The 22,072-nt window shown below is 46.1% G+C and overlaps 1 protein-coding gene across 7 annotated transcripts; it reads right to left on the bottom strand.

The window, feature by feature from the left end:
* Nucleotides 1-1,578: 1,578 nt before the first annotated feature.
* Nucleotides 1,579-18,486, bottom strand: DHRS7B (dehydrogenase/reductase 7B). 7 transcript variants are annotated; one of them, XM_032231384.1, is made up of 8 exons: nt 18,408-18,470; nt 17,033-17,102; nt 13,638-13,804; nt 10,884-10,999; nt 10,180-10,390; nt 7,070-7,162; nt 5,984-6,136; nt 1,579-2,018 (listed from the first exon to the last, which is right to left on the bottom strand). In XM_032231384.1, the coding sequence occupies exons 3-8, from the start codon at nt 13,786-13,788 to the stop codon at nt 1,813-1,815; spliced, it is 930 nt and encodes a 309-aa protein (XP_032087275.1). In that variant the 5' UTR covers nt 13,789-13,804; nt 17,033-17,102; nt 18,408-18,470; the 3' UTR covers nt 1,579-1,812. The 7 variants fall into 7 exon arrangements, with proteins under 7 accessions (XP_032087275.1, XP_032087277.1, XP_032087279.1 ...); XM_032231386.1 differs by having other exon boundaries at nt 18,437-18,452; XM_032231388.1 differs by lacking the exon at nt 17,033-17,102 and having other exon boundaries at nt 18,467-18,486.
* Nucleotides 18,487-22,072: the final 3,586 nt, after the last annotated feature.

Consider the following 22,072-nt stretch of genomic DNA (forward strand, 5'->3'; position numbering starts at 1 on the left):
CACGCTGGCACACCATACCAGTCAAAAGAGAAAAAAAAACCATTGTAGTTTAACCAGATATATGTAGTTCCTCTCTCTTACAAGACCTGTAAGTGTCCCATAAATGGCACCCCTGCCATTTTCTTTTAACCTGGAATATTTTAATACTGTGTTTCCCTGAAAATAAGACCGGGTCATATATTAATTTTCGCTCCAAAAGATGCATTATTAGGGGTTATTTTCCAGTTACTGTATTTTTCGGAGTATAAGATGCACCTTCCCCCCCCCAAAAAAAGAGAGTGAAAATCTGGGTGCTTCTTATACTCTGAATACCGCATTTTTAGCCTCCCCAAACCCTGCCCAGCGCATCCAGCTTTTCACAAAAAAAGGGGCGTGTAGAAGGTTTGGGAGGCCTGCAGAGTGGGAGCTGGGGAGGGCAAAAACTTTTTTTTTTAAATTACCTCTTCAAAATCTTGGTGCATCTTACAATCCGGTATGTCATAGTCCAAAAAATACGGTATGTCTTATTTTTGGAGAAACAAGGTACTTAAATGCAGCCATCTGGCTGACTATCTTACCTGGGGCTTATTTATGGGGTAGGGCTTATATTAAGAGCATCCTGAAAAATCATGCCAGGGGCTGCTTTTCCAGTTGGCTCTTATTTGGGGGGGGGGGAGTGACTCATATTTTTTTCCCTCTCCCGTTTACAAAACCAAGTGTAAAAGTTAAGTTCGAAAGACAAGTGAGAAAAAGATCTCAAAATATCCAGCTATTGATGGCATGTTGTCTTCTGAAGATCCACCGAGTGGGAAGCAGCAGCGTGGCCCGACAAAACCGCGCTCGTCAAAATAGCGGTGAGAAAACCGCATCGCTAAAGCCGTGACGTCATCACCGTGCGTCATCACCGCCGTGACAACAGCGCGGCGACAGAAGGGCGCTTTAAAACAGCGCGGCGGCAGAAAGCCAACTTAAATTAAGGTTAGGGTGCTGAGTGCTTTGGGAGGCGCGGATTTGCCCTCTGCGGTTATGACATCACGGTAGGGTTGCGTTTTCCTTAGCGCTTCAGACGGCGCGGATTTGCCTCTGCACTTATGTCGGCGCGGATAAGGGCTTCGCGGTTTTGTGGTTGAATCAGCAGCAGCACATCGGCCAGGCACCTTCCGTTCCCTAAATCTAACGTGACTTGGGCTAAGCGTTAACCTTTTGCATTACCGTATTTTTCAGAGTATAAGACGCACCTTTTTCCTTCAAAAAAAAAAAAAGGGTGAAAATCTGAGTGCATCTTATACACTGAATACAGCATTTTTGGCCTCCCGAAACCCCTCCCCCTTTGCAAAAATGGATGTGCAGAGCGTTTGGGAGGCTTGCAAAATGTTCCTGGAGGCTGGGGAAGGCAAAAAGCGGGCAGTTTTTGGCTCCCGCAGCCCCCAGGAGTACTCTACGAGCCTCCCAAAGCTCTCCATGGCTTTTTTTTTTTTTTTTTTTGCAAAAAACAAGGCGTGCAGAAGGTTTGGGAGGCCTGCAGAGTGCAAAAACCTTTTTTTTAAAAATTTACCTCTTCAAAATCATGGTGCGTCTTATACTCCGGTGCATCTTATACTCCAGTGCGTCTTAAAGTCCGCAAAATACAGTATATACAGAAAATGCTTCACAGGACCCTGAAAGCTTTCTGTGGGCGAATGCTTCCTTTCCCCAGACAAAAATTCGCCTCTTAGCGCAGTGAAGGACGAAACGTTGAGCTCTTGCTGTTCTCCACCGGTGTAAGATACAAGGCCTAGCAGCTTCGGTCCACACTTTTGATGTGGCGAAGTCTATGGGGGGCGGGCGGGCGGGCTAGGAGTCCTTCTCTTTCTTCTCCTTGCCGGCTCTCCTGGCCATGAGGATGAAGAAGAGGGAGGGGCAGAGCGGTCGGAGGTAGAGCGCCAGCGCGGGCAGGACACCGGTCACCAAGACTTCCTTTCGCTTCTCCCCCACGGCGTTGAGGACCACCCGAGCCACATCCGCGGCTGCCTTGCCTTCACTGATGGTCTTGTCCATCACTGCATCGAATTGAAAGCGAGAGAGCGTTTTTTTAAGGAGCGGAGAGAAGCTTCCTCACTACCACGGATGAGCAATCGCAAAGACGGTGAGTTCTCGACCCAAAGGTGCTTTTTTTCAGGAGGGAAGTGGACATCCTTGTTTTTTTTGGTCACTCAAAAAAAAAACTCTTGGTCACTCATGCCCTCGTCACCTCAAGGCTTGATTACTGTAATGCGCTCTACATGGGGCTGCCCCTGAAGAGTGTTCGGAGACTACAGTTGGTCCAGAATGCAGCCGCGCGAGCGATATCGCGTGTACCTAGATACACCCATCCTCCGCGAGCTGCACTGGCTCCCTATTGGTCTCCGAACGCGCTTCAAGGTGCTAGTCGTTACTTTTAAAGCCCTACATGGCTTGGGACCTGGATATCTAAGAGACCGCCTCCTGCCACATACCTCCCAACGACCAATAAGATCTCACAGGTTGGGCCTTCTCCGAGTGCCGTTGGCCAGACAATGCTGGCTGGCGGCCCCTCAGGGGAGGGCCTTCTCTGTAGCTGCTCCGGCCTTGTGGAACGATCTACCCGTAGAGATCCGGAGCCTTCCCACTCTCTCGGCCTTCCGAAAAGCCACTAAAACCTGGCTGTTCCGGCAGGCCTGGGGTCGATGAGTTCCCTTCCCCTCTCGAATCGTGTGGCTGTTGGTTGTTTTAAATTCCCTGTACTTTTTGTTGTAGTTCGTGTGTTTCCCTTCCCCTCCTTGGGTTTGTGCGCCGCCCTGAGTCCCCCTGGGAATAGGGCGGCATATAAATAAAATGAACCTTGAACCTTGAACAATGCCCAGCCCCATCTAGACAGAATGGATGGTGTGTTATTTTTAATAACTGCATCTTTTTATTCCTGATTTTTAACTTTTTTATCTTGTCTCTGTAAGCCACCCAGAGTCCTACGGGATTGGGCGGCATACAAATTTATTAAATTTCAATTTCAAATTTCATTTTTTTTCCCCTTTGAGGATGTTTTGCTTCTCATCCGAGAAGCTTCTTCAGTTCTGACTTGGGATGGTGGGGAATGGAAGGGTTTATATTCCTTGCAAGCAGAGCTGGTCATTTGCATCCTTTTAGAGGGTCCTTCAGGCCACTTGGAGGTGTAGCTAAAAGTCTGTAGAGATTCTCATTGTTTTTCCCGGAGGACGGAGAATCTCTACAGTCTTTTAGCTATACAACTTGGGATGAACATCCTTGGAACGGTGTGGGAGGAGGAATGGATTTCCAGAGGGGAAAAAATTGCAGACTACAGGATTTGCACCACTCAGGTGACCCTGAAGACACAGATAAACCTCCAAGTGCTTCAACGACCCTCTAAAAGGATGCAAATGACCAGCTGTCTGCAAGAAGCATAAATCCTTCCATTCCCCACTACCCAGTCAGAGCTGAAGAAGCTTCTTGGATGAGAAGCGAAACATCTTCAGGCAAAAATGGTTCCACCACAAAACCGCGGTAGACAAAAGCGCGCTCGACGAAAGCGCGTATGTGACGTCATCACAGCGCGACGAAAACATCGCGCTGTGATCGATAAATGTAAAAATAAAGCGAAAACCTTACCCTAACCCCCCCAAACCTAACCCTAAAGCTAACCCTTAACCTAACCCTAAATCTAACCCTAAACCTAACCCTTAACCTAACGCTAAACCTAACGCTAACCCTTAACCTAACGCTAAACGTAACCCTAACGCTCTAAACCTAACCCTAACCCTCAACCTAACCCTAACCCTAAACCTAACCCTTACCTTTATGTGAATCGGCTTGCTTTAATTTTATTTTTATTTCAATTTTTAATTTTTTTCGTCGCGCTGTGATGACGTCAAATGCGCGCTTTCGTCGAGCGCGCTTTTGTGGACCGCGGTTTTGACGGGTCACGGCAAAAACACAAGTTTTCAGTTGCCTCCTGAAAAATCACCTTTGGGACAACCATGACCTGGAGGACTGAAAATCTCTACAGACTTTTAGCTCTGCACCTTGGGATGCACACTCTTCGAATGTTAGGAGCGTGAACAGGATTTCCAGAAAAACTGCAGACCATGGGAACCATTGGTGCCACTCGGGTGACCCTGAGAATACAGGTAAACCTCCAAGTGGCCTCAACGACCCTCTAAAAAGGACACAAATCACCAGCTTTGTCTGCAGGGAGTATAAATCCTTCCGTTCCCCAGTATCCACTCTTTTGGGTTTAGGTGTTCTCAGAGGTGCTTTTTCAAGAGGCAATTTGGACTTTCTTGTGTTTTTCTTAGAGGACGTTTCGCTTCTCATCCAAGAAGCTTCTTCTGCTCTGACTTGGGATGGCGGGGAATGGAAGGGTTTATATTCCTTGCAGACAGAACTGGTCATTTGCATCCTTTTAGAGCAGTGGTTCCCAAACTTGGCAACTTTAAGACTTGTGGATTTCAACTCCCAGAATTCTCCAGCCAGCAGAGCTGGCTGGAGAATTCTGGGAGTTGAAGTCCACAAGTCTTAAAGTTGCCAAGTCTGGGAACCACTGTTTTAGAGGGTCACTGAGGCCACTTGGGAGGTGTAGCTAAAAGTCTACAGGGATTCTCATTGTTTTTCCCGGAGGACGGAGAATCTCTAGAGTCTTTTAGCTATACAATTTGGGATGAAGACCCTTGGAATGGGGTGGGAGGAGGAATGGATTTCCAGAGGGGGAAAAATTGCAGACTACAGGAACCATTTGCACCACTCAGGTGACCCTGAAGATGCAGATAAACCTCCAAGTGCTTCAACGGCCCTCTAAAAGCATGCAAATGACCAGCTCTCTGCAAGAGACATAAATCCTTCCATTCCTCACCATCCAAGTCAGAGCTGAAGAAGCTTCTTGGATGAGAAGCGAGACGTCTTCGGGGAAAAAAACAGTCCAGTTGCCTCCTGAAAAAGCACCTTTGGGACAACCATGACCTGGAGGACTGAGAATCTCTAGCTAACCCTCAACATAACAACCCCAACCTGCTAGAAGGCTAGGGCTCATGAATAAGTCTTCAGCCCTCCAAATTCCCTGCTCATTGTAATTTTTATTGCTTTCATTATAAAGGCAGCAGCTGTTCTGCAAAGCAAGACAGCAGCCTCCAACCTCATCTGCTTCGCCAGCAATGCCCAGGGCTCAGGGAGACCTCAGCTGCATTCTGTACAATTAGTCTTGGGTAGCTCAATGGCTCTTTTCAGTGGGAGGCTGTTAAATGCCCTTTTCGTACTGCCATTCTGAGGAGCAGCCGTTAACATCTCTGCCGAATTCCAGATGGGCCGACCAGCTCGCCCCTAACAGCTGAGGGGACAAACTCCCCTACCGTAAGCCCTTCACAGCATCTCAACACCGTATGTCTCTACGGTTCGGTGGATTTTTTTTTTACAGCCTACCATATTTTTCGGACTATAAGACGCACCGGTGTATAAGATGCACCAAGATTTCAAAGGGGTAAGTAAGAAACAAAAGTTTTTGTCCTCCCTGCCCCCCCCAGGAGAAACTTTGCAGGCTTCATCAAGGCTGGGGGAAGGCAAAAACGCCCCCATTTTTCACCGAAATGGGGGCATTTTTCTCTCCTCCCCGCCCAGCCCTGATGAAGCCTGCAGAGTGCTTCTGGGAGGTGGGGGAAGACAAAAACGCCCCCATTTTTCACTGAAATGGGGGCATTTTTCCCTCCTCCCACCCCCCTGGCCCTGATGAAGCCTGCAGAGTGCTTCTGGGAGGTGGGGGGAGGCAAAAATGCCCCCCATTTTTCACAAAAATAGGATGCAGGGGTGGGGCTTCAGGAGGCCAAAAATGGCTGTAATCGGTGTATAAGACCTGCCAACATTTCCATGCTCTTAGTGGAGGGGAAAGTGCGTCTTATACTCAGAAAAATACGGTAATTGCTGATCTTGAGAGATCTGGATATATGACTACACAAACAGCCTCCTTGATTGACAGTTGGCAGAAAGGAGGAGAACCGGTCCTCACCTCCATACTGGGATCCGTCTGATGTGACGGCGTTGAGCGAAAGGTTGGTCTGGATGTACCCAGGACACACAACCGTCACTTCGATGTTGAATCGCGCCACTTCGGCTCGCAAACAGTCAAAAAAGGCTTGAGTTGCGTGCTTGGAGGCCGCATCTGAAGAGGGTGAAGGAGATAGGAAGATCACCAACCTACAAGTGGGCAATTCATTTTCCCAAAGGGGGCTACATGAGAAACTGGGACTGTTGTGAAGGACCAAACCGATAAGGTGCTAGTCATTCCCGACTCTAGGGGGCGGTGCTCATCTCCGTTTCAAAGCCGAAGAGCCAGCGCTGTCCGAAGACGTCTCCGTGGTCATGTGGCTGGCATGACTCAACGCTGAAGGCGCACGGAACGCTGTTCCCTTCCCACCAAAGGTGGTTCCTATTTTTCTACTTGCGTTTTTTTTACCTGCTTTCGAACTGCTAGGTTGGCAGAAGCTGGGACAAGTCATGGGAGCTCCCTCCATTACGCAGCATTGGGGATTCGAACCGCTGAACTGCCGACCTTTCGGATCGACAAGCTAAGTGTCTTAGTCACCGTATCACCAAACCAATAGGCTGAATTCTGATCCATGCTGTGCATGGTGTACACTTACCCGTGTATCCCCGAAAATAAGACCAGGTCTTATATTAATTTTTGCTCCAAAAATTAATAGGTAGGTCTTATTTTCCAGTTAGGTCTTATTTTGGGGGGAATACGGTACTAAATGTGTCCATCTGGCCGACAATATTAACTGGGGTTTATTTTTGGGGTAGGGTTTATATTACGAGCATCCTGAAACAAATCATGCTAGGGCTTATATTCCAGGTTGGTCTTATTTTGGGGAAATAATAATAATAATTCCTAATTTCTGACTGACCACCTGTGGGCCGGACAAGCCCACATGTGGTCAATCAGTTCGAACCCCCTGAACTGCTGACCTTTTCTGATTGACAAGCTCGGTGTCTTAGCCGCTAAGCCACCACGTCCCTGTCACAGGTTTAAAAACGCAGCTGAAAAGCGAACACAAAACCACAGCCAGGTGCCGCAGAGGAAAGCGGGACTTACACGCCGAGCGGAAAGGAATGCTGATTTTGCCCTGCACGCTGCTGATGGTTACGATGTGGCCTTTCCTCCTCTTCATCATGGCGGGCAGGAGGGCTGGGAGGGAAGAGGGAGGGGAGAGGGTGAGATTAAAACCTTCCAACATGACCATAATAACTGCAGGTAGTCCTCGAGTTATAGCCACCGTCGGGAGCGGCGTTTCCATGGCTGGACCTCGGTATACCCATGTTACACCTATCCTCCGCGAGCTGCACTGGCTCCCTATTGGTCTCCGGACGCGCTACAAAGTGCTGGTGATTACCTTTAAAGCCCTACTTGGCATTGGACCTGGATATCTGAGAGACCGTCTCCTGCTACACACCTCCGATAAGAACCCACAGGCTAGGCCTCCTCCGGGTGCCGTCGGCCAGACAATGCTGGCTGGCGACCCCTCGGGCGAGAGCCTTCTCTGTAGCTGCTCCGGCTCTGTGGAACAAGCCACCAGCAGAGATCCGGACCCTTCCCACCCTCGTGGCCTTCCCAAAAGCCACCAAAACCTGGCTGTTCCGACAGGCCTGGGGTTGCTGATTTTTTAAATCAGGTGCAACCCCCAATTAAACCAAATGTATGTTGTGTTTTTTAAACTGTTTGTATTCTTTCCCCTATGTGTTATTTTATTTCATTTCGTATTTGTAAGCCGCCCAGAGTCCTCCCGGATTGGGCGGCATATAAACTCATTAAATTGCGAATTGCAGACTTTGAGTCTCCCGATTCTACCCACTTTTGCGCACGGAGGTTGGAGTGAATCCCACGGTCGGTAAGGGAAGCCAGCTTCCCCTCACCGACTTCGTTGGTTGGAAGCAGGCTGTGATAAACCGTCAGAAATCCATGAATGCAAATATAAATATGAGCCACGGTGGCGCAGTGGTTGGAAGTGCGGTGACTCTGCATTCCCACAGCGCCAGAGGTTCGATCCTGACCCCCTCAAGGCTGACTCAGCCTTCCGTCCTTGGTAAAATGAGGACTCAGATTGTTGGGGGCAACAACCGCTAGGAGCACTGTGAAGCGGTCTATAAGTCTAAGGGCTATTGCGTCTTAACCTTCCTTTCCTTTTTTCCCCTTCTCCCTCCCTTTTCTCCTCCCTCCCTCCCTCCTCTCCCCTTCCTCCCTTAGAATGCAGTACTGCTCCCGGTAGTTTGATTCTGACTGGCTCAAAGTTGACTCAGTCTTCCACCCCTCCAAGATCAGTAAAACGAGGACCCAAATTACTGGGGGCGATATGCTGAATCTATAAACTCCTTAGAGAGGACTGTAAAGCACTGTAAAGCAGTATATAAGTCTAAGGGCTATTGCTATTGCTTCTTACTTTACTTTTTTCCCCTTTCTCCCTCCCTTTTCTCCTTCCTTCCTCCCTCCCTCCCTCCCTTACAATGCAGTATTGGAGGATATTTCTGCTGACTGCCGGCTACCGGTAGTTTGATTCCGACTGGCTCAAGGTTGACTCAGTCTTCCACCCCTTCAAGATCAGTAAAACGAGGACCCAAATTACTGGGGGCGATATGCTGAATCCATAAACTGCTTAGAGAGGACTGTAAAGCACCGTAAAGCGGTATATAAGTCTAAGGGCTATTGCTATTTACTTTTTTCCCCCCTTCTCTCTCCTTTTTCTCCTTCCTTCCTTCCTCTCTCCTCTCCCCTTCCTCCGTCCCTCCTTACAATGCAGTACTGCAGGATATTTCTGCTGACTGCTAGCTACCGGTAGTTTGATTCCGACTGGCTCAAAATTGACTCAGTCTTCCACCCCTCCAAGATCAGTAAATGAGGACCCAAATTACTGGGGGCGATATGCTGAATCTATAAACTGCTTAGAGAGGACCGTAAAGCACTGTAAAGCAGTATATAAGTCTAAGGGCTATTGCTATTGCTTCTTACTTTCCTTTTTTCCCCTTTCTCCCTCCCTTTTCTCCTTCCTTCCTTCCTCCCTTCCTTCCTCCCTCCCTCCTCTCCCTTCCTTCCTCCCTCCCTCCCTCCCTCCTCTCCCTCCCTTCCTTACAATGCAGTATTGGAGGATATTTTTGCTGACTGCCGGCTACCGGTAGTTTGATTCCGACTGGCTCAAAGTTGACTCAGTCTTCCACCCCTCCAAGATCGGTAAAACAAGGACCCAAATTACTGGGGGCGATATGCTGAATCTATAAACTGCTTAGAGAGGACTGTAAAGCACCGTAAAGCGGTATATAAGTCTAAGGGCTATTGCTATTGCTTCTTACTTTCCTTTTTTCCCCTTTTTCCCTCCCTTTTCTCCTTCCTTCCTTCCTTCCTCCTTTTCTTCCTTCCTTCCTTCCTCCCTCCTCTCCCTCCCTTCCTTACAATGCAGTATTGGAGGATATTTCTGCTGACTGCTGGCTACCGGTAGTTTGATTCCGACTGGCTCAAAATTGACTCAGTCTTCCACCCCTCCAAGATCAGTAAAACGAGGACCCAAATTACTGGGGGTGATATGCTGAATCTATAAACTGCTTACAGGGGACTGTAAAGCACCATAAAGCGGTATATAAGTCTAAGGGCTATTGCTATTGCTTCTTACTTTCCTTTTTTCCCCTTTTTCCCTCCCTTTTCTCCTTCCTTCCTTCCTCCTTTCCCTCCTTCCTTCCTTCCTTCCTTCCTTCCTTCTTCCTCCCTCATCTCCCTCCCTCCCTTACAATGCAGTACTGCAGGATATTTCTGCTGACTGCCGGCTACCGGTAGTTTGTTTCCGACTGGCTCAAATTTGACTCAGTCTTCCACCCCTCCAAGATCAGTAAAACGAGGACCCAAATTACTGGGGGCGATATGCTGAATCTATAAACTGCTTAGAGAGGACTGTAAAGCACCGTAAAGCGGTATATAAATCTAAGTGCTGTTGCTATAAAGACAAAAATGACGGTTGCATCCATCACAAATGCATTCCCGTTGCCAAGTGTCCCGAAACAATGGTTGTTAATCCAGGGCTAAACTGCACTCTCTCTATTCTATTCTTCCCGTTATTTATTTAATTCATGATTTTGCTACATTGCTCGGATCTGGGTTTTTTTTTATATTTTCTTTTTGGTCTTTTCTCACCTGGAAGTGGAAACCGATGTCGTGAGCCTCACCTTTTGTCAAAGCGACAGGACCAAAATAATTGGTTTCCATCACTTTCCGGTCCACCTCTATCACGGTCTCTGCTATGGTGCCCCGGTAGCTGATCCCGGCGTTGTTAATTAAAATATCCACATGATCCACGCAGCTTAAAATCTCCTTCGCGGCATTCACGACCGTTTTGATATCCGAGAGATCAAAAACCACAATGTGATGTTTGTGGTCCTGTGAAAATTGGGGGGGAAAGGGAATTAAAAACTCACAACTTTTTGCACCCAAATCTTTTCAGCTGCAGCATTTGCAGCCTCACCTGATAGGGTTTAGGTACTCCTCGGCTTATGACTACAACGAGCACCAAAATTTCTGTTGCTAAATGAGTTTAGCAAATGCCAAACTCGGTTGCTAAATGCTAAACTCATTTGTGAAGTGAGTTTTGCCCCATTTTACAGCCTGTCTTGCCACGGTTGTTAAGTGAATCACTGCTGCTCTTTTAGTTAAATTCTTAGTTAATATTTTAGTTTTCTCTTTATTTATTTTAAGCCCTGCCACTTTACCGAGTCTTGTAATAGTTTTAGTCGAGTTTCTAGGCGTTCCTCTATGATAAATGCTAGATCGTCTGCAAAGGCCTGCACTTTGTATTCCTTCAATCCTTTTATGTCCTTGTTTTGCCTAATTTGTAACATCAATGTCTCAATTGAGAGGATAAATAACTACTCACGTTTTTGAGGGCGGCAGCGGCAGCAGATAATTCCTGGAGAACATCCTGAAGCCTCTCTCGACTTCGGCCGCACAGCACCAATTGGGATCCCGCCGCGTGGAAAGCTTTGGCGCATTCTGGCCAGGAAGAAAGCAAGAAGACAAAGTGTGTGTGTGGGAGAGAGAGAGAGAGGAAAGAGAGAGAGAGAGAAACAGAGACAGACAAAGAGAGAGAGAGAGAGAGAGAGAGAGAGAGAGAGAGAGAGAGAAACAGACAGAGAAAAAGAGAGAGAGAAACAGACAGAGAGAAACAGAGACAGACAAAGAGAGAAAGAGAAACAGAGAGAGACAAAGAGAGAAACAGAGACAGAGAGAGAGAAACAGAGACAGAGAGAAACAGACAGAGAGAGAAAGAGAGAGAGACAAAGGGGGAGAGAGAGAAACAGAGACAGAGAGAGAGAAACAGACAGAGAAAGAGAGAGAGAAACAGAAAAAGAGAGAAAGAAACAGACAGAGAAAAAGAGAGAGAAACAGACAAAGAGAGAAACAGAGAGAGACAAAGAGAGAGAGAGAGAAACACAGAGAGAGAGAGAAACAGAGAGAGAGACAAAGAGAGAGAAACAGAGACACAGAGAGAAAGAAAGAAAGAAAGAGAAAGAAAGAAAGAAAGAAATCTGTTTGATTGTAAGCCCGAGATGCCCATCCAACCTGATGCCCTTTAGAGGTGGTGGACTACAGGTAGCCCTCGACTTACAACAGTTTGTTCAGTGACCGCTGAATGTTAGAGCCGCACTGAAAAAATGTGACCCACGACCGGTTTTCTACAGAAATTTGGGGGCTCAATTGTAATCGTAAGCCGAGGACTGCCACACCCAGTTTTGAAAGGTTTTTCTGGATGGATCCCACAGCAGCCCACCTGCCCCTCCCCAATCCTCTTTTTAGTTCGTTAGTTTACTTTATTGTCATTGCACCTCGTGTAACGAAATTAAATGCCACCTTCAGTGTACATTATAATGATAAAAAATAAAACAAAAACACACATTCCTTCACATTCTATACAACTGAACTGAAAACCCGATATTGCATTAATATTGCACTATGCAATAGAATTCAATATAGTTTCTGCTCTGGGATAGAAGCTGTTTTTCAGCTATTTGTCCTTGGTTTTATTATCCTGTACCGTCTGCCAGATGGTAATAGTTAAAAAAAAAAACAACGGTGCCCAGGATGAGATGGATCTTTAAGAACGTTTTGAACTTTCTTAAGGCAGCGGGAGGTTTAAAGCCTCTTCCAAAGCTCTTCCATCCTCTGGGCAATGACGTTGACCCTCTGGAGCGCAGCCCTATCTATCTGCCACTGTGCAATTGGCAAACCAGACACCGTCGCAGTAAGTTCTTAAATTAATTCAGTCGTTTCAGTCCTGCTAACTGGAGCGATAGCACTTCTTTCTTGACAAGAATAAAAAGGTATTTTATGAAGGCGAAAGTGTACATTGCCATGCTTTAGGTAGGTATTTAAGAAGGTAAATATCCTGGGGAAATAATGACCTAATTTTAGCCTCGGTCTCCCAGAGGGGGAAAAAAAAATTCTGTACACTTTTTAAAAGAAGGATGACAGCTACGTGCGGCAAAGAGTTTTTTTTTAAACCCTATTGCAAGATTTTTAAAAAAAATCATGTTCCCTATCACAAATAAAGAATGCAAAACATCCCCCCCTCCCCCAGCTACCTGAAGCCAGCTCTTTCCCAATTATCTTGGATTTTTGCTCTCAATGCAACGCACGCACTAGATGCCAGGTTTCTGAAAGATGCCCTAATTAATTCATGAGCCTCGAGCCAAGTTTCAAAAGAAATCCAGTCATTTATTAGGAAACACCATTTCGGCAATACCCCATTGCGGTCGGATCTGACCTCACTTAAGTTATGGCTGAACGTTGCCCCTGTTTTCCCCCTCCCCTCAGTCTGTGTCATAAATCACATTCTCCAACGAAGTGCGCCCCTCACTATCCCGGTGTAGTAATCCGAGATCCGGCTCTAGGCCGAAGGTACACGTGGAATGCGCTCTCCCCCCCCCTTTCCTCACCATGGCAACTCGATAACAGACATGCAAATGCTTTAGGAGTGGACACTAGGTTCCCATCCTGTGCTAAGCCATAGTTTGCTCTCTCGTGGTTTGTTAGTTAAGCCACCAATGGCTGGGTTGACTCGACTTGCTAGGTTCCACCACAAAATCGCGGAGGACAAAATCGCGCTCGACGAAAGCGCGCATTTGACGTCATCACAGCGAGACGAAAACATCGCGCAGTGATCGAAAAATGTAAAAATAAAGCTAAAACCTTACCCTAACCCCCCCAAACCTAACCCTAAACCTAACCCTTAACCTAACCCTAAATCTAACCCTAAACCTAACCGTTAACGTAACGCTAAACCTAACGCTAACCCTTAACGCTAAACGTAACCCTAACGCTCTAAACCTAACCCTAACCCTTAACCTAACCCTAACCCTAAACCTAACCCTTACCTTTATGTGAATCGGCTTGCTTTAATTGTAATTTTATTTCAATTTTTAATTTTTTTCGTCACGCTGTGATGACGTCACATGCGCGCTTTCGTCGAGCGCGATTTTGTCCTCCGCGGTTTTGACGGGTCACGGACTTGCTAAACTAGAAACGAGCCAAGCGCCTCCTGGTTTAGTCTGCAGTGCAGATCTAACTATGGGGAAGGCAGGAGATACGTCCCTCTTCTTCGCCAGATTGAATTTCAGGAGAAAACTCTTACCTTTCCCCAATCCCGAAGTGGCCCCGGTGATCACCACTATTGCATCTTTCAGATAGGCCCTTGCCTGGAATCTTCTGACCAATTGCAAGATAGCGAAGATCCCTGCGCCACCGAAAAACAGCGGAAGAAGGATCCCCGTGGTGAAATCCATGAGCTTTTGATTTCTCCTGGAGGGGCAGAAAGGAATGAGGGGAAGAAGAAAAAAAGAAAAGAAAAGGCACGTGAAATAGATTGATCGCTAAGTCGTTTTGAGTCAAGAGATTTCCCAACCGTGTTCAACTTCAAGACAGGTGGACTTCAATTCCCAGAATTCCCCAGCCAGCATGTTCAAGTGATGATTAGTGTAAAATTTAAGATTTCAAACCTAGATGTCTGTTGTGGCCCATGGATGGCCAATAGAGCTGGCAGCGGAGTCGAACAGTGAGGAGGTTGGGGAGGAACATGGGCCAGTCCTGGGGGCTGAGGGAAGCTCAGACGAAGGCTCTGCGTCGGAAGCAGAGAGGGAGCTAGACAGCAGTGAGGCAGAAGAACAGCTGGAGCCTGTTCCCAGTGTGCGCATGCGCAGAGCTGCCAGAAGACAAGAACGACTAAGAAAGCAGGGGCGACTTGGGAGTAAAGCCACACCTTGGAGGCGATTGGCCCCTCCTGTAGGAAACAAAAGAGGAGCGAATGGGGAGGGGGCTTTTGCAGGAAACAATTCGTTCCTTCGGTCGTTTCAAGAGTGGAAAGTTCTGTTTGTGACTATAAGAGACTCTGGGCCAAGTGTTGCCTTGCCCTGCTATTTGGAAACTAGTTATGTGGCAGCTCTCCAAAGGAGATAAGGTTCGTGTGGATAAACGTTCCTCCGAAAGCCTTGCTGACTCACAGAATTCACAGTCGTGTCAACAGAAGAGGTTTTTTTGCAGGGACCAAGACTCTGCTTCATGCTTGTTAAGGAAGCCCGGATCAGAGCACCGTCATCGGGGTGAGCTTCGTGACGCCCCGCGCATTCCTTTTATTTCATTTGCACAACTCGCTTAGCTTCTTCAGCAAAGTGGAATGCCGGTCGTTAAACAAAGTTGTTATCAAGCAAGCTCCGGTTCAAACAGGGGGCGAAAACCACAGACACACAAACACACACGCCAAGCAAATCGTAACTCGACAAAATGCCAAGAGCACCTTGCCTTCTGTTGCGTCCACCTGAGACAAAAGACTGGATCCAGAGTCAGAGAACACACCTTACTGTAGTTGGGACTGCCCGGATCTGGAAGGTAGTTTGCTCCAACTAAACTCGGGGCCAAGTAAACCATTTCCGATCTTCTCACCTGAGACAAAGTTCTAACAGTGAATCTTTACAGGGAGATTGTTCAGGTAACGTCAGGGACACGAGAATTGCAGCAGAAATCCAAAAAAGCTCTTTGAAATGACTTTTTTAAAAAAACCATTGTCTATAGGTAGTCCTCAACTTACAACCACAGTTGAGCGGCCCAAAATTTCTTTGCTGAGCCGGACAGTTCATTTTGTCCCCGTTTTACGACCTTTCTTGCCTCAGTTGCTACAGCTGTTACTAACTTAATTACTGCCATGAGCTGCAATAGCGGTTAGACTTATATACCGCTTCATCGGGCTTTACAGCTCTCTCTAGGCAGTTTAGGGAGTCAGGCTCTTGCCCCCAACGATCTGGGTCCTTATTTGACCCACCTCGGAAGGATGGAAGGCTGAGTTAGTCTTGAGCCAGTCGGGATCGAACTCCTGCACTACAGAGTCCCTCTGCAATACAGCATTCTAACCATTGTGCCACTATGGCCCTTTCCTTCCTTCCCTCTTTCTTTCCTTCTTTCCTTCCTTCTTAGCACTTACACTTATATGCCGCTTTATAGTGCTTCCACTCCTCTTTTGCTCCTCTTTTATTTCCTTTGGGAGGGGCCATTCATCCTCCACCTGTGGTCTTATTCCCAAGTCGACCCCTGTTCTTTAGCTGCTCCCTTCCTTCATCTGGCAACTCGGTGCATGCACACACTGGGAACAGGCTCCAGCTGTTCTTCTGCCTCACTGATGTCTGACTCTGAAGGTAGCTGATAACTGTCAGACGGTCCTGGCCCCCTCTCTGCCTCCGACACAGAACCCTCATCAGAGCCGAGGTGGCGCAGTGGTTAAATGCAGCACTGCAGGCTACTTCAGCTGACTGCAGTTCTGCAGTTCGGCTGTTCAAATCTCACCGGCTCAAGGTTGACTCAGCCTTCCATCCTTCCGAGGTGGGTAAAATGAGGACCCGGATTGTTGGGGGCGATATGCTGACTCTGTAAACCGCTTAGAGAGGGCTGAAAGCCCTATGAAGCGGTATATAAGTCTAACTGCTATTGCTGTTGCTAGCCTTCCCCAGACTTCAGGACTGGCCCATCTTCCTCCCCAACCTCCTCACTGTCCGAATCTGCTGCCAGCTCTGCTGGCCACTGGCGTGGGCCACAACAAATACTTCCTTCCTCCCGTTCCTTGCCAATAAGGCCCAAGAGCTTTTACAAACCACAAATGGAGGTTGTAAATTCTGAATTAGGAGCAATCTATTCCATCTTGTGTTGGATGAAGGAAACTTCCCAACGGATGGTTAATCAAGCAGGGAAGAAATCACTCCGTCTTCCATTTTTTCACTTTGCACGTAAGGCACATAGGCATAATTGCCTGTGCCCATTTTCCATACATCCCATTCAATTGCCGGTATTACGGACATATTTTTGAACTTGCTGGAAGTGATGGAACCAAATTAAATTGCTCAAGAGTTTCAGATCAGGAGGCAACAAGAGTTGACTTGTTAAGGATCCCAACCCAACAGCAATTAGAACACGAGAGAATCTCTCAGCCAGCTCGATCTTTTTTCGACATCGTCTCGGATTAAAATAGCACGATTACATTGTCTTGAGAAGTTTAATTGTATGGTTCTTAATTCCAAGAAGAAGAAGAAGAGAGAAAAAAACTGAATCTAGCTACAAGCCTGCTATGTTAATATTACAAAAATGCTGAGATTCCAGTTTGGCTTTGAGGCAAACATAATTAAGGCTGACTCAAGATGGCAAATGTTCTGGATTTCCCAAACCATCTTTTCTCACCGTAAGAGCTCGCAGTTGGGTGGACTTCAACTCCCAGAATTCCCCAGACCACTATGGGAATTCTGGGAGTTGAAGTCCACCCATCGTCATGGTTGAGAGACACTGTCCCAAATTAATCCCAATAACTTTGTGGACAAACACTCAAAGCTAAAATGCAGCTATTTCATCGTCCATGGTGAAGACAGTCAGAGACTTACAACAACTAGTAACTATTAATTAACAAATTAGATACATGAATACCCCAATCATGATCCTACAAGGTAAGTTAGACTGACAGATGTCAACTGCCATAAGATCAACTCCCAGTCTCACCTTCCAACCCAGAGATTCTCAACATAGACAGCTTTAAGAAGTCTGGACTTCAGTTGTTGGCTGGGGAATTCTGGGAATTGAAACAAGTGAACTGAATTAAAGTTGCTGAGAAGGAAGAACTCCCTGGAGAAGAGCCTCATGCTGGGAACGATGGAGAGCAAAAGAAGAAGGGGACGGCAGAGAAGGAGGTGGCTGGATGGAGTCACTGAAGCAGTCAGCATGAGCTTGAATGGACTCCAGAGGATGGCAGAGGACAAGAAGGCCATGGGGCTATGATGGGTCAGAAATGACTTCACAAGCAACCCCAAAAGTTACTGAGATTGAGAAGCATTGTTCTAAACTCCCTCCCCATCCATGTATGGAGGATTTCCATTACCCATCACCCTAACATGGTTTCCATCCATTGCCTTCCATAACCATTGGACGACAATTCCCATCCCCACCGATCCAGCCATGGCCTCAACCTGTCACCCCATCCTTTCCATCCACCCCCTCTGCAACCAGCACCCTCTACCTGTTTTGGACGAGAATGTCTATCATGGCCAGCTATTACATTTGCTGTGGATGATGGGCACTGCAATCCAATGCCCAAAATGGAAGAGCTGGGAAAACGATTCTACCTCTCTTCCACCTACCCACTTTCTAGATTTATTTTTCTTGCTAAATAGGAAACACCCACCCACTCCCAAAGAAAAACACTCTCTATCCAGCTATTACATTGGCTGTGGATGATGGGCACTGCAATCCAATGCCCAACATGGAACAGTCGGGAAAGCAACTCTACCCCTCTTCCATCAACCCTCCTTCGGGATTTATTTTTCTTGCTAAATATGAAAGAACCCCCCCCCAAAGGAAAAAAAAACCTCTATCCAACTATTACACTGGCTGTGGATGATGGGGACTGCAATCCAATGCCCAACATGGAAGAGTCAGGAAAGTAACTCTACCCATCTTCCATCTACCCTCTTTCTAGATTTATTTTTCTTGCTAAATCTGAAACATCCACCCACCCCCAAATAAAAACACCCCCTATCCAACTATTACACTGGCTGTGGATGATGGGCACTGCAATCCAATGTCCAAACACGCAAAAGTGGAGAAAGCAACTCTACCCCTCTTCCATCAACCCTTCTTCTGAATTTATTTTTCTTGCTAAATATGAAACAACCCCCCCCCCAAAGAAAACCACCCCCCCATCCAGCTATTACACTGGCTGTGGATGATGGGCACTGCAATCCAATGCCCAACATGTCCAAACATGCAAGAGTGGGGAAAGCACCTCCAGCTCTTCCCATATTCCCGGATTTAAATAACCAGCTCTCCATATTTATAAAATTGTGACCCCCCCCCCTAAATTCCTCCCCCACCAACTCACCCCCTCCTTTCCGGTTTCATACCAACTACCTTGCAAGCCCCATCACCATTATCACATACCCGGAAGTGGGAAGGACAGCTTCTCTCCGCCCCTTTTCTCCGCTGCGTCCAATCAAGACGCACCGTTTCAAACCAGAGGCCGGGCGGAGCTATGGGGCCAACAGCCAATCAGCGACGGCGCGAGGTCGGACGCCCCGAAGCAATGGATGCGATAGGTGATCCGGTTGCCTTTAAGTTCCCTCCGGAAACCTTGACCGTAGGAATAGGGTTCCGTCTGGCTTAGAGTTCCGACCCAGTAATCCCTCTAAACCTTAGAGAAAAATCGTATTTTATCTTATTTTTGGAATCTTAAGAGTCCAAGGAAAGGGAAAAAAAATAAGATAAAATTCGATTTTTTTTGTTTAGGTCAGCAAGGGAGATAGGCAGTGAAAAAGCCGGAGTGGAGATTTCATGAATCTTGAATAGGAAAGGGCCAGTTGAGGGTTTAAGAGGGTTCCCCCCCCTCAATTACCCATAATAATACTTACAGAGTTTTCGCCTGAATCTTTTAGTCCTTCTTTTCAATATTATATTATAATATAATATTTCAACGTAATATTTTGTTGATGAGGGTTTCTTAAAATGAATTTTCGGCCCTGAACATGGTTCCTAGATCAGCTGGCTGTATTTGTAAGCAGAAAATTGCTCTGTAGGAAAACAATGGAACTGTTTCTATGTATCGCAGGAAAACTGGATTTGTCTATATATAGTACCAGGAATTGACTCAATTCTTTAGGTCTGTAATATTAATGGTTTGTTTTTCCATTGTGATTTTCAGGGAAAGTTTTTAATATATATATAGCTTCGAAGTACAATAATGAATTCTTGTTAAATTTGCTTTGTGTACTTTTTCCGTGCGCGTGTGGCAATGCTAAATAGTGACATTGATTGATTTTCCCCCCTATTCTCAATGTTCTAAGTTATTTAATGTTAATGCAGTAATGTGTAAACTTGTTACGCAAACATCAGCATACAAAAGAACACAGTTGCTAAGATTTATAACAACATAATAAAAAGGGGGAAGAAACAAATATATATTTTATCTATTCAACTTGAGAGAAATCCCACTAAGAATTCACATAGTATTTGTAAAAGAAAGGCAAATGAACAATCTTCCTTTTTAAAATCGTATTTTGAAAGTAGGCATGTATTGTGATGTTGATTAAAATGGGTTCTTTAATAAAGACTGGGTTGTGTATAATTGACTACGAAAGACCTAGCCAGGAGTTGAATTCTAGGAATTGAAGTCCATTCATCTTTAAATTGCCGAGTTTGAAAAAAAAATCCCGGACTATTTTCTCTTCTATTCTCACCTTCCTACCAACATCTGCTGTGGTGCTTTGCTTCACAAAAGCTTCTGTCCCTACACACCATTGCCATCTGCCTGTCAGTAAAAATCCGCAATGCCCCCTAAGGGATGTTTTCCCCCCAGCAGGATGCTCCTTATTGCTCTTTTAGCGCTAGCCCAGGAGGGAAGCATTAATTCCACTGTTGTTCACCGTTTAAAATGAGAAGACCGCTAGACAACACACAGTAATTGAGAATATACTGGCAAACCCTTCTGCACCTCTTTTTAAGAATCAACTTCAAGGAATAGGTAGCTGTTCAGCCTTAATTGTCTAATATTTGAGTTAAATCTAAAACCATTCGCACAAGTTGGCTGTTTTGAAGCATTACAAAACTAGAAAGGAAAGAAATGCATGAAGAAATGTGTAGGTGATAAGCTTTTAAAATGTATCCTGTATTTTCTTATTCATAGGTTGGATTTATATTGTACAAAATGCAATTAAGGCACACTGATTTCTTTGGATTGTGATAAAAACCGGACAGCAAAGTAAGTTATGTGTTACTTAATTCAAAGTTTAGATAGCTGTTTACCTTCTAATTCAGAAAAGAGAGGTTGAAGCTGAAATAAAATTCTTAAGATAATTGGCAAAACCATTTTTATTTATTTACAAATAAATGCCACGCTAAAAAATTATGAACGAATGAAGAGATCTTGAAATTAACCAGCTCAACTGGTAAATATTTTTAATATTTACACCTTGTTTTAAGTATCATTTATTTCCACAACTCTGAGTGAAAACAATATTGAAGCTTGTTGGAATCTCAACGTCTCTCTGACCAAACATATTATTAAGCTTACATTAGAAAGAGGGGAGAAAAATCTGGCAAAAAAATCTGATTGACAAGGGAAGGACTAGGATCTGGATCTAAAACCATCCCATCTCTTGTCCAGAACCTTGGACAGCACAGCTTCCTAAGAACAGAAGTTTCTAATCAAATCGATAGAGGTTTCTCTTCTTTCCCCATTAAACACATCCCCGGATCCCCCAAGGGCTGGTTTGCAATGCCCACCAAACCTAAGAATGGTTCATGTTGTCAAACTCATTTGTGTCCCCCCACCAAGGGCCAGGGGAAAAAATCCATTTCCCATTGTTTCATTTGTTCATTTTGTATTTATTGCAATGGCTTCTTTGCAGAGCCTTATTAACCTTTGAACTCTGGTGCTGGAGAAGACTCCTGCATTGAGTCCCTTGGACTGCAAGGCGATCCAACCGGTCAGTCCTAGAGGAGATCCACCCTGGCTGCTCTTTAGAAGGCCAGATCCTGAAGAGGAAACTCAAAGACTTTGGCCACCTAATGAGAAGGAAGAAGGACTCCCTGGAGAAGAGCTTCATGCTGGGAACGATGGAGGGCAAAAGAAGAAGGACTACAAGGCCATCCAAGCGGTCAGTCCTAGAGGAGATCCACCCTGGCTGCTCTTTAGAAGGCCAGATCCTGAAAAGGAAACTCAAAGACTTTGGCCACCTAATGAGAAGGAAGGACTCCCTGGAGAAGAGCTTTATGATGGGAACGATGGAGGGCAAAAGAAGAAGAAGGGGACGGCAGAGAAGGAGGTGGCTGGATGGAGTGACTGAAGCAGTCGGCATGAGCTTAAATGGACTCCAGAGGATGGTAGAGGACAGGAAGACCTGGAGGAGCATTGTCCATGGGTCGTGATGGGTGGGACATGACTTTGCAACTAACATTAACCAAGGCTCAGTCCCTACATTTGCCAGTAGGTGTCTCTGTTGATCCATGCGTTGGTGCAGCAGTTTCTTCCCTCCCAATGCGCCTAAAAATAAATAAATAAGATTGAACCACCGCGAGAAACATACGTAGCTGTTCAGGTGTCCTTTCCTTATCTCCCCCTCTTTATCTTTTCATGTTTGGGAAGCAGGGCGGGGTGGGGGGGGTGGAAGAAAAAATACTTATTGATGCTGGAGAGGAAAACAAAGGGGGCGTCATTGGCTACTCGGCTGAATTAGTAGCTCACCCACATTTGTTCACACCCATCATCTGCTTGCTTTTTAAGGCTCTGGGCTCGCTGGATTGCTGCAGTGAAGAAGAACTGAATTTTCTCCATGTTTCCCATGTCTGCAAACACACACACACACACACACAGACACACACACAGACACACACAGACAAACAAACAGAGACAGAGAGACAGAGACAGAGAGACAGAGAAAGTGGGGGGAGAGAACCTACAAGGATTAAAAATAAACAAAAAAGAACCCACCACCATACTTTCTATTGATGGTGTCAGGTTTTGGAAATTCACAAAGCCCACCCACCCCTTTC

Source organism: Thamnophis elegans, chromosome 14 (assembly GCF_009769535.1).
Source record: "Thamnophis elegans isolate rThaEle1 chromosome 14, rThaEle1.pri, whole genome shotgun sequence".
Taxonomy (NCBI): domain Eukaryota; kingdom Metazoa; phylum Chordata; class Lepidosauria; order Squamata; family Colubridae; genus Thamnophis; species Thamnophis elegans.

Excerpts from the sequence above, each read along its gene's own strand:
- DHRS7B (XM_032231382.1), bottom strand. The coding sequence starts at position 18,427 with ATGAAACCGGAAAGGAGGGG. Across the intron at positions 13,805-18,407 it reads ATGAAACCGGAAAGGAGGGG|GAGAAATCAAAAGCTCATGG; the intron begins GTGAGTTGGTGG and ends CTGCCCCTCCAG. Across the intron at positions 10,391-10,883 it reads CCGCTGCCGCCCTCAAAAAC|GACCACAAACATCACATTGT; the intron begins GTGAGTAGTTAT and ends CAATTTTCACAG.